The sequence below is a fragment of the Dipteris shenzhenensis genome, chromosome 20 (genome assembly GCF_047967505.1).
Source record: "Dipteris shenzhenensis isolate YYH24624 ecotype China chromosome 20, Dip_SZ_1.0, whole genome shotgun sequence".
Taxonomy (NCBI): domain Eukaryota; kingdom Viridiplantae; phylum Streptophyta; class Polypodiopsida; order Gleicheniales; family Dipteridaceae; genus Dipteris; species Dipteris shenzhenensis.
This window is the reverse complement of record NC_141615.1, coordinates 52826142-52838659: the sequence shown is the minus strand read 5'-3', so window position 1 is coordinate 52838659 and position 12518 is coordinate 52826142. Positions and strand designations below refer to the sequence as shown.

Sequence of the window (12518 nt, the reverse complement as noted above, 5' to 3'; positions counted from 1 at the left end):
CTCAAAGACAGGAACATTGCTCATCTACGAGGCAGTATCGTGGAAGGTGGGTAGTTTGGAAGCGGTTTTGTAGCCCAATGGCCCATGGGTAGCTTCATGTAAATGAACAAAATGCCACAGCTTCAGGTTATCCTCCTTTAGTGCCTTTAATCCAATGAAGTTGTACTCAGCGCCACTTCCACATCTTTATGTAAGGTGGCTCTTTGCTGTCATCTTAATGAATTATGGCCTCGCTGCCTCTCCACAGCCATTCCTTTGGTGTACGCAGAGAGGGACATTCTGTCCTCATGAGGTTACCTCCGCTGGGGTCGATTACGGTGGAGCGCTTGAATGAACTTCCTGTACATAAAGCAAACAGTTTGATGCACATGTATGCTAATCGTGGTAGCCTGATGGAGGCCCGCCGTGTGTTTGACAGCATATCGAACCCCAATGTGGTGTCGTGGAATATTATTATCCTGGGGTATGCCAAGCAGCAAGAGGGTGCACGAGCTTTAGAGTTGTATGCACGGATGCACGAAAAAGGTGTCCAACCTGATGGTCGAACCTTAGTTGCTGCCTTGATGGCTTGCAGTAGCTTGGTAGCTTTAGAAGGGAGGAAACAAGTTAATGCAAAATTTGCAAAAGCAGAATGCCTGGCTAAAGGTAGAGGCATACACTCTCAAGTTCTCAAGGGTGGCTTCGAGTCAGATGTGTTCGTGGGAACCACCTTGATAAACTTGTATACAAAATGTGGGAGCATGGAGGGTGCACAGCGTGTCTTCGATGAGTTGTCTTGCCGTGATGTATTTACGTGGACTACCATGATCCTGGGGTATGCCGAGCAAGAAGAAAGTATGCTGGCTTTGGAGTTCTATGGGCGGATGCATTGGGAAGGTGTCCAACCGGATGCTCGAACCTTTGTGGGCACATTGAAGGCTTGCAGTACCCTGGCAGAGGAGAAACAATTTGATGGGAGATCTGCAAAAGCAGGATGTCTGGCAAAAGGTAGAGCAATCCACTCCCAAGTAGTACGGAGTAGCTTTGCATTGAATGTGTTTGTGGGAACCACCTTGGTGGACATGTATGCAAACTGTGGGAGTGTGAAGGATGCGAGATGGGTCTTTGACAAATTGCCTGAGCGGAATGTGGCTACATGGAATACCATGGTCCTGGGGTATGCTGAGCAAGAAGAGGGTACATTGGCGTTGGATCTGTATGTACAGATGCACAAGGAAGGCGTCCGACCAAATCATCGAACCTTTCTTGGTGCATTGTCAGCTTGCAGTAGCCTGGCATCACTAGAAGATTGGACAATTTCTGATAGGGACTCCACAAAATCAGAGTGCCTGGTAAAAGGTAGAGCCATCCACTCCCAAGCAGTCAAGAGTGTCTTTGAGTCAGATATGTTTTTGGAAACTACTGTGGTGAAAATGTATGCGAAATGTGGAAGTATGGAGGACGCACGGCGTGTCTTCGATGAATTGCCTCACCATGATGTGTTTACATGGACTACCATGATTTTGGGATATGCTGAGGAGGATGAAAATGAGGAGGCTTTTAGACTTTATGCACAAATGCAAGAGCAAGGTCTGTCACCAAGTACAGCTACGTTTGTTGCCATTCTGAAAGCATGTAGCAACACAGCAGCTCTTGATACCGGAAAGGAATTGCATTTTGAAATTAGTAGGGCGGAATTTGAGAGTACTGCAATTGTGGCAAGTACTCTTATTGACTTGTATGCTAAATGTGGGAGCATGGTTGATGCCCAACTTCTGTTTGATGGATTGCCCACAAGGGGTGTTGTTGCATTTAGTGCATTGATTGCAGGGTATGCCCGTCAGGGAGAGCGTGAACTTGTGTTTCACTTCTTCGAGAGGATGAGGCAAGAAGATGTAGAGCCAAATTGGTCCACATTTCTTAGCGTTCTTACTCTATGCAGTCATGTGGGTCTCGTGGACAAGGGCCAAGAGTGTTTTCAGGCTATGAGAAACTTCTATGGCATTGTCCCAGCTATGGAGCACTATACTTGTGTAATTGATCTTCTCAGTCGTGCAGGCCGAGTAGAGGAGGCAGTGGCAATAGTGGAGAAGATGCCTTCCCATCCTGATGTCATAGCCTGGTTGACTGTGCTGGGTGCTTGTCGAAAGTGGAAGAATGTAGGTGTTGGAAGGCATGCCTTTGAGAATGTTGTGAGACTAGATGAAAAACTACCTGCTCCATACGTCTTGATGGCAGACATATATGCTGATGCTTACCTGCAAGAGGGGTAATGAGACAAAATGCCATAGCATGGAAGGAAGGCAGGATAGATTTGATGGACTGGCATTCATGCGGTTTTGATGGGGGTAGGGGCAAAGATACACAAAGCTGAAATACATTTTCAAGTGCAGGAGGAAGATAGATGCTTGGTTTGGACTATGTTACAGAGTAAAAGGAGGATGACACTGTTTGGGCACAAAGATAAGTTGGCTACTACTTATGCCCTAATCAATACCCCTAAGGGATATCCATGTGTCATAAGAAATGGCCAGTTTGTTCATGGCACAATATTATGTGCTGAGATCTAAGCACCTTCAGAATTACAGTGGCTAAAGTGTTGTTGTGGGATTGTTGGTGACAATAATGCTTTATGTACATACCATGCTTTTCTCCTTTGGGGTCGTTCCACAACAGTGTCTGCTGTGCTAACAAGAGAGGTACGGTGCCCATAAATTAAGCAAGGCAAATCTTGATGTTCTCTTGAGTGGAATGGGGCAGGCCCGAGTCAAGCAATTCTGTTGAGTTAGCTTTCAGGGCTAACTTATCTTCTTCCACACTTTAAGGAATCAACAAGCCACATGAAGGTTTTGAGAAGATCCTGATCTGTTTAAAGGCACAACTGCCATTCCAATCATGCATTGGTTTTTAATGTATTATGCTGATGCAAATCGAGGCTATATATGCTGGCAGTGATTTTGGGAAGGGGACATTGGAACTTCAATGTGCTCGATATGAGGATATTCTCCTTCCCCTCCCACAAGGCTTGGTGATGACAATCTGTTGTTTGAGTCTCCCTTGAGAAAACAGGATTAGGTTGGGATTGCATTAGCAGCCACGTCTGTCTCTTTGGGACTTGAACGTGTCAAGCACTTGAGTCATGTGTCATAAGAAATGGCCAGTTTGTGTATGGTACAATGTTATGTGCTAAGTCAACTCCACAATTACAATCAGTAAGTGTTCTTGTGGCGGTTAATGGTGACAATAATGCATTATTTACGTACCAGTGCTTTTCTCCTTTGGGGCCAGGCCGACAATGGTCTGTGCTGTGCTAAGAAGAGAGGACTGGTGCCCGTTATTTAAGCAAGGCAAATGTTGATGATCTCTTGAGTGGAGTGGGGCAGGCTCCAGTCAAGCAATTCTGGTAGTTAGCTGACAGCATCTGCTGAGCGTTCAGGGTGAACTTGTCTGCTTCCAGACTCAAGAGAGTCAACCAGCGACTGAAGGTTTTGAGAAGATCCTGATTTGTTTAAAGGGACAACTGCAGCATGGGTTCATGAGGGACTTCTTTTAAGGTATTATGCTGATGCAAATTGAGGCTATATACGCTGGCGCTGATTGGACAGAAAGGTTCCAGGAAGACATTGGACAGAAAGGTTCCAGGAAGACTAGGGAAGGGGACATTGATGAACCTCAATGTGTTTGGATGTGCTGAAATTTGCCAAAGGATATTCCTATTTGCCCTCCCACAAGGCTTGATCATGATGGTCTTTTGTCTTAAGACAATTTTTTTCATTTTTCCTTGAGAAAATAGAATGGGATTGCATTAGCAGTCACTGTGTCTCTTTGGGACTTGAACGCGTCGAGCACAGAGCCTATATATTGGCGTGAGGGCTTGAGCCATGGTCCTGTTAATCAGTACTTGGATAGTGGCACTTTGCAAAAAGCATGGAAACGATTGGCACACTTCTTCAAGGCCTCCATTGTGAAGCTCATGTGTTTGGCCAGGCCGCATTTTTTGTTTCTGATCCTAGTCTTTGATTCAATGGACCTTCAATTGGTGTCAGAGCCATTGTCATGGAGTCAATGAATATATCTGGAATTTGAAGGATTTTTCATCCTATAGGAGCATCTAGAAGTACCTCCCTTAGGGTATCTGGGTCATCTACAATCAGCAGCACCTTCAGGGTTCCGTTGTCTGAGAGTACCAAGGTTGCTGTGGTTGGTGTCTTAGCCAAAACAGGCCATGATAGAAGAAAAAATAGATTTGTACTCCTTGGGGAGGCCTTGGAAGCACAGCTAATGAATACCTCGGTATGCGATGTATCATCTCCATATCACCCACTGCAACTTTGTTACCAAAGGATTAAGAAAGACAAATGAGGTCCAAGGTATATTGGGCTCTGCTCCACCAGGGCATCAGTGGTAACCAAGGAGCTAAGCTGGAGTGGAAAACCCCTCCTACCAGTCCTGGATGGTCAGTCTTCCAGGGATAAACTTGCCTGGACCCCAATCACAGACCTATCGTTACGTGGGCATATAAGATTTGGAGTCATCCAGTTGCATATAAGGCATATGGGAGATTATCTTCTACACTCCTTGAGGGTCTCGATTGGCCACTTTCAGAGACGAGATGAGGAGAGGGCGTCCCATGCCGCATGGGAGAGACTGGCTCCTTCGATTGCAGAGGCAAAACTAGGAGGGTCAAATTAGAGTCCAACTAAAGGACAATCATAGACTTCCTCCACCCTAGTGACCTGACCTAGAAGCAGCAAGGGGATTTGACATAGTCGGGGCCCAGAGAGCATGACTTGAGTTAACCACACAAAGGGCTGTAGATATATCCTCTTTAAAATTCGACATGTGTAGACAGTCTACTGGAGTGACGGTAGCACTTGTTAGGCGACGAGCTACCTCTGGGAAACCATAGAGGAGAGGCCTAGACAGACTGATTGGGCTGAGCACAAGCAGCGCTCTGTTATTGATCTCGTTTGTGATCAGGCTTAGAAACACTGATCAGGCTGTGCTACCAGTAGCGCTCGATTACTGGTTTCCTTCCTTGACGGTGCTGGTCCTCACAAGAGCTAGAGTTAGAGCCACTGTGGGCCAACAATGGCTGAACTGGAAAAAGTACGAGTGCCAAGAAAGATGGGAAATCGGCCTTCATCAAAGGTGGCAAAGCAGTAAGTGAATGAAGATGGAAAACAAGAACACAAAGCCTGAAGTAAGGCCAACAATGCGCCCAATCACTACCCGATTACATGGGTCCTTTCATGAATACAGCTCGGTAAACATAGAGTGAATACATTTTGGAAGGCACAGATTATGCTTCTAAATGGGTAGACTATGGAATGTGGTGTCTGTCAAAGAACAGAAGATTACTTTCGTAGGATCACATGGCATTGCAGCCGAGTCAACCATGGGAAGAATTACAAAGATGGTTCTTATATTACATGGGTCCTTTCAAGAATATAACTCAGCATACACAGAATAAGTGCATTCTGGAAGCTACAGCTTATACTAATAAATGTGTAGAGGCCAAAGCCTTGAGAGATAACTCGGCTTGAACCATTGCGACGTTTCCCTTTGAAAAGATAATTTTACAGATATGGCTGGTCCATTGAGTGTTTCAATGACTGAAGTTTTTGAGTTGTTGACCAAATAGTTCATGGTCATACATTGAGTTGCTATGACATACTATCCTTGGTGCAACGGATGCGCCAAGTCGACCAATAAAACTTTTAAGTTGATACTCACAAAAGATGGTGAGAATACATCAAAGGGATTGGGATATCAAACGGACATGCCAAGTCAACAAATAAAACTTTCAAGTTATACTTACAAAGATGGTGAGCACAAATCGTAGGTGTTCCGCTGTGGCCTTATCGCCCAGCTTACAAGCTAACCACTAATTTGACACCTTTTAGAAAGGCTTTTAGCTTGGAAGCGGTGGTACCATTGGAGTTCTTAGTCCGGAGTCTCCAAGCAGGTATACAACATCAACTTGGGGAAGTATAAGCAATTAGGAGACAATTACATCAGCTAGCCCAGTTGGATGAACTATGCATCCGAATGTCATAGTCACACCAAGTCATTCAAAGAAGGAGAAAAGTGTGGCATGATTAGTAGATTGTTGGGAAGTATCTTAAGAAAGGTATGTTGGTTTTGCTCATTAGGAAAAATCAGAGCTCATTTTGGGGCCTTTTAGTCCAGAAGGAAAATAGCCCTCCACCAATCAAAGGAGGGCCAACGTAACGTTGAAAAAATGAAAAAAAAGAAATACTGCCGAGTCCTTATTTAATAAGGATACTTAAGCTACTTTAATATATCTTACATATGGTGCAGAGTTGGTATTTTTGACATCACCAGTGCGTCCAGAGCGAGCCAAAACCCTCAGGACTTTTGAAACATTGAAAACGGATACGTGGAGGCTCGGAAAAGGCCAAAGGGTTCGAAAAACTACTCGTGCAATTGAATGCGATTTGACACCGAAAACGCTCACTCGGAGATTTGAAAAAGGTAAAAAAGGCTCAGAAAAGCACTTGTGTAATTGAATGCGATTTGATAGGTTGGCAAGGTGTCAACCTATCAAATCACATTCAATTGCACGAGTGGTCTTTTGGACCTCTGGGTGCTCGTTTTTTGTGTTTCAAATGTCATTCCGAGGGTTTTGGGCTGCTTCAAACTCGTCGGTGATGTCAAAAATATCAAACTCGGCACATATGATGCCGAGTTTGATATTTTCAGCATACGATGCCGAGTTTGATATTTTTGACATCATCGACGCGTTTGGAGCGGGTGCCAATCTATCAAATCGCATTCAATTGCACGAGTGGTCTTTTGGACCTCCAAGTGCTCGTTTTTGTGTTCAAAAGTCATTCCGAGGGTTTTGGCCGCTCCAAACGCATCGGTGATGTCAAAAATATCAAACTCTGCATCGTATGTCAACGGGATTATGTCATATTTTATTATTTTAGAGGAAAGAAAAAAGAAGAAATTGTGAATTTCTCTCAAGGTCCCAAAATGAGTTCCCTTTTTTTTCTAATGGTACAATGCCAAGCCCAAAAGAGAACACATATCCATTGGTAGATCGTCTATTAGAAATACTACCAGCCCAATTAGCATTAGTGTACCCATGCAACTGTATCTGAACCCCAGTCTCATAAAATAGTCCATACTGCAATGTGGACTTCACATACCTCAGTATGCGTCTAGCTGCATCCAAATGCGGTTTCCTTGGAGCTTGCATAAACTGACTTACCAAACCAACATCATAGCTCAAATTTGGCCTGGTAATAGTCATATAAATCAAACTTCCTACTATGCGTTTGTACATAGTAGGGTCTTCCAGAAGCTCACCTGCATCTGCGCTCAACTTCACATTCTGCTCCAAAGGAACTTAAATAGGCTTACAGGCTATCATCCCATATTTGGACAACATGCCCAATCCATACTGCCTCTGCAAGAGCCATATCCCACTTGTGGATCTAATTACCTAAATGCCCAAGAAGTAATGCAGCTCTCCCAAATCCTTCATCTCAAACTTCTACTTCAATAGCATTTTCACATGAAGGATATCTTCATCACTATCACCTGTGATGATCAAATCATCGACATAAATGACAAGCAACATAATGCCTTTCTCTGTTTTTATCACATAAAGTGATAAATCTACCTTGGAAATATGAAAACCAATAGTGACAAGATACTGTCCTATCTTATCAGACCATGCTCTGGGTGCTTGCTTCAAGCCATACAAGGCTTTCTTCAACCTGCAAACAAACTCAGGATGAACAGCATGAACATAACGTGGTGGTTGCTCCATATAGACCTCTTCTTGCAAATGACCATGCAAGAAAGCATTCTTTACATCCATCTGATGTAAAGACCATCCCTTTGATGCAGCCATAGCAATGACTGCTCTTATGGTTGCCATCCTTGCAACCAGACTGAATGTTTCTTCATAATCAATGTCATGTCTGTGCATACCCCTTGACAACTAATCTTGCCTTGTATCTATTCACAGAACCATCTGCATTTTGCTTCACCTTATAAACCCACTTGCAGCCAATTGCATTCTTGTCTTGAGGCAATGGCCTCTTACTCTCTTGAACATGTCTAGAAAATGGTTTCCTTACCTGTTTTCCAAATTGACAGGCTTCACATACCTTATGCATTTTTGCAACCTTGAACTTAGGCAATCTTGCAACAATATTTTGGGCCTACATTAATTTCAGTCACTATACATTAACATGACCAACGCGTTTATGCCAGATATCAATATCTACAACTACACCAGTCCCATGTGCAAACATTGCTGCACTCAATTCATGCATGTCCGCATCCAATGTGAACATCCTACCCTTCTTCTTCCCTTTTGCTATCAAGCGACCTTTATTTTTCATATCCTCAACAAAGCATCCATGAGGATTAAATCTAACCTGCAAGCCCTACTCAACCATTTGACCAATAGAAACCTGCATAGATAAAGGAATTTTACCATCTGCACAATAGGATGTGTAGTATCATCACCAGTCTCCACAAATCCTGGTCTTTCCATTTTCCTTGCATCTTGCATCCATTCTGCATGACTTGTCATGTGGTTTGATGCACGTGAGTCAACATACCACACATCATTGCCTTCTTCTGCACTTGTCATAGAATTGGTCATGTGCTGCACCATAAAGAGATGCTTATTTCTATCATCCCCCTGTCTACTAGAGGATGCATGATGGCCTTGTTGCAATTTTCCAATCATGATGTCATTCTGCTTTTTATAGCAGTCTTTAACCATATGACCCATTTTACCACAGTAGTAGCATTCAACATTGCTATTTGCATTTTGGCCTCCCTGCCATCCACCATGACCTCTTTGGCTCTCCCTGCCTCTAAGAATACCACGTCCTCCTCCATAGGACTGGTTTTCTTGAATTTGCTACATATTCTGATTTCTGCCACAGCCTCTAGACCGGCCTGGTCCATCTCTGCCTCTACCTCTTCCAGCATTTGAGTAGAAGACAGTTTCTTTTGAAGTTTCTCCTGAAGAAGATGCACCACCATTTCTCTACTCTTTAGAAATTAGAAGAGCAATCAACTCCCAAAAATCAAGAAAATTCTCATGGATGGCAATGGATGTCCGAAACTATGCGTAATTTTTTCCTAGACAATTCAAGGTCACAGAAACTAAATCATCATCTTTCACTAGCGACCCAATGGAAGCAAGTGCATCTGCAATCTTCTTCACCTTCATGTGGTAGTCATTGATGCTCATATTTTCTCTTTGACAAAATATGAAGAGGGGAGAGGAGAAGAGTGGAGATGAGGAGAGAGGGCACAGCTAGAGAGCACACCACAAATGACTAACTGTACACTAGATTTAGTTGAAAAAATAGAATATATACAAACCCTTTTAGGGTTAGGGTTAGGGGATCTAACCCTTTCCTTTATAGCACTCTATAAGGTCAGTGCTATGCACATATGATCACGTGATGGTGCTATGCACACGATCACATGATGTTGAGCGTGAACTTTCAACACCTTCCCTCAAGATCAACATCATGAAGTAGGCCTTCCCTCAAGATGATGATTCTGGGGAATCGAAGAAGGACTGAGCATTACATTCCATCACACCCCTTTAATGGGAATGTCCTTCCTCTGCGTCAAACCAAGAGCTAGTCGGTGTTTCTTGAATAGCTCTTTACTGAGTGGTTTGGTAAAGATCTCTGCAACATTTTCTTTGCTATCACAATGCTACAGTGTGATGTCACCAAGTAACACTCTTTCTCTGATGAAGTGCTCTTTGACATCAATGTGCTTTGTCTTGGAGTGATATACTAGATTTTTGGCCAATGCTTGAGCCGATTGATTATCACAGTATATTGTTGTTGGCTTTGACTCATCAAAGTAATCTATTTCTGACAATAGTCTTCTGAGCCATATAGCCTCACATGCACCTGCAGTGAGTGCTCTATATTCTGCTTCAGTCGAAGACAAAGAAACAGTTGGCTGTTTGTTTGACAACCATGATATAGCACCTTGACCAAGGAAAAATGCATATCCCTATGTCGATCTCCTGGTCTCATGATCTCCAGCATAGTCACTGTCACAGTATCCATGCAACCGTGGATGACTTCCTCTGTATTCTATCCCAAACTGTCTTGTACCTCTGATGTATCTCAAGACTCTTTTGGCTGCATTCCAGTGAGACTGTTTTGAATTTGCCATAAACTATGCTAGTGAGCTTACTGCATAACAAATATCTGGCCATGTGATTGTTAGATATATAAGAGATTCGATGAGCTGCCTGTAGTATCTATCATTGACTATAGGCTTTTCTGAATCTTTAGTAAGTTTCAAACTCTGTTCCATGGGAGTGGCTGCAATCTTGCAATCTGCCATATGAAACTTCTTTAGGAGACTGTCAACATACTTGAGCTGACTCATGAATGTGCTATCTGAATCTCTCCAGAACTCAATTCCAAGACAATAGTGCATAAGTCCAAGATCTTTCATGTTGAACTCTGCAGATAAGTCTTGTTTTAATTTTCTGATGAAGCTATCCTTGCTTCTTGTCACAATCAGATCATCTACGTACAAAAGTGCAATAGTAATGTCTTCCCCTTGAACTTTATAGTAGAGAGTATGATCTGCATTGGACTTCATGTATCCCAAATCAGCAAATTACTTGTTAATTCTACTGTACCAACTTCTGGGTGCTTGTAAGTACACTGGCTCTTCTGTAGCCATGATGGTAGTCATAAGAGCATAGTTGGTGGTTTCCACCTGAATTGCTTTGCCTTTCTAAGCAGATGTCAATCTGGCTGGTGGTCTGCTTTCCCTAGTAGACCATTTGAGCTGCTGTGGCTCTGCTTGGGGTGTTGCTGGCAATTCTTGCTCTTCTTCATCAACCTGTTCTGTAGATGACTGTGAAGTCGATGCTTCTATCTCCTGTGCAGGTGAGGTTTTCCATTCTGATTCCTCATCAAAGATTACATCTCTGGAGATAATGACCTTGCGGTTGATGGGATCATACAATTTGTATGCTTTGCTTTCTTCACTGTAGCCAACCATGATGCATTTGCGTGACTTCACATCCAATTTCCTGTGATGATCATCATGTATGTGGGCATATGCTATGCAACCAAATATGCGGAGATGCCCAATGCGTGGCTTGTGTCTAGTGAATGCTTCATAAGGAGTCATACCCTGTATTGGTTTGGTAGGAAGCCGATTAAGCAAGAAGTTAGTTGTAGCTATTGCTTCTACCCAATACTGATTCAAAAGATGCTTTTCACTAAGCATTTCTCTAGCACTGTCTACTAAAGTCCCATTCTTCCTTTTAGCTCTTGCATTTTGCTGAGGAGTATCTGCACATGTGAATTGTCTTTGTGTGCCATGATTTTTGCAAAAGTTCATGAATGCTGAAGACATGTATTCATCTCCTCTGTCTGATCTCATGACCTTGATCTTTCTGCCTGTTTGGTTTTCTACCATGGCTTTGAATTCTTGAAATCTGGAAAACACTTCAGATTTCTCTTTCAGAAAGTAGACCCAACAATATCTGCTGTAGTCATCGATGAAGGTTAAGTAATAAAGTGAACCATTAATGCTGCGGGTTTGGGCATAACCCCATACATCTGTATGTATCAAATCAAGAATACCTCGTGCACGAGAGGTACTTCTAATAAAGTTGATTCGCTTTTGTTTGCCGAAGCAGCATGCTTCATAAACTTTTCCAAGAAACTGTAGCTTCGGAATCCCAATTGCCATATTCTGATTCCTGAGATCTAACAAGTACTTGAAATTGACATGACCATATCTCTTGTGCCATTTTGCAGATAGTGGCATCTGTTGCTGTTGAACTGACATGGCATGCTTATCTGGTACTATAGCTAGCATTCTGTATAAGCGTCCTTCCTTGACACCTTTTGCTACTAGCTGACATCTTTTGGATTTGTCTCTGATAGTGCATTCATCACCATCGAAGATGACTTTGTAATTATGTTCTGTCATTTGACCTACTGACAAAAGGTTCTTGCTGAGCTTCGGAACATAGAGCACATCTTTGACTAATCCTTTTGTACCAGTGAAATTATTCATAGGGATAACACATGTCCCTTGGACTGGATTCGGTGTATTATCTACTGTGTAGATGACATTTTTTTGACCTTCTAATGGCTTCATTTATGTGAACCATTCCTGATGATTTGTCATATGAGATGATGCACCGCTGTCGATATACCAAGGATCCTATTCCACTTGGTCGACTTGATAACTAAAATCCTCTTTGGGATTGAAATCAGTGTCTGAGTACATTGTATCAGTCTAATGTAATTCCTCGCTTGCAAGAAACATATTTCCATGTTCATTTGCAAAATGATTGTGACTAGAATGTCCACCACGATGATTTCCTCTGCCTCGGGAATTCCCTCGATTACTGCTGGTGGATTGACTGCCTTGGTCATACTGCTTCTTGTGGCAATCTCTTTCATAGTGTCCAAACTTGTGACAGTAGTTGCACTAGATGTTTGACATGTTGGTGGATGCATTCCCTCGTCCTT

At 42.9% G+C, this 12518-nt stretch overlaps 1 protein-coding gene across 1 annotated transcript; it reads left to right on the top strand.

Annotated features, from left to right (window-relative positions):
• The first annotated feature begins 224 nt into the window (after window positions 1-224).
• Window positions 225-6872, top strand: LOC147889835 (pentatricopeptide repeat-containing protein At5g27110-like). The gene is made up of 4 exons (XM_087391324.1): window positions 225-2248; window positions 4960-5141; window positions 6304-6477; window positions 6706-6872. Exons 1-4 carry the CDS (start codon window positions 225-227, stop codon window positions 6870-6872), a joined length of 2547 nt encoding a protein of 848 aa, XP_087247450.1.
• The last annotated feature ends 5646 nt before the right edge of the window (window positions 6873-12518 follow it).

Excerpts from the sequence above, each read along its gene's own strand:
- LOC147889835 (XM_087391324.1), top strand. The coding sequence starts at position 225 with ATGGCCTCGCTGCCTCTCCACAGCCATTCCTTTGGTGTACGCAGAGAG. Across the intron at positions 2,249-4,959 it reads GATGCTTACCTGCAAGAGGG|GCTTAGAAACACTGATCAGG; the intron begins GTAATGAGACAA and ends GTTTGTGATCAG. Across the intron at positions 5,142-6,303 it reads TCATCAAAGGTGGCAAAGCA|AGTTGGTATTTTTGACATCA; the intron begins GTAAGTGAATGA and ends CATATGGTGCAG.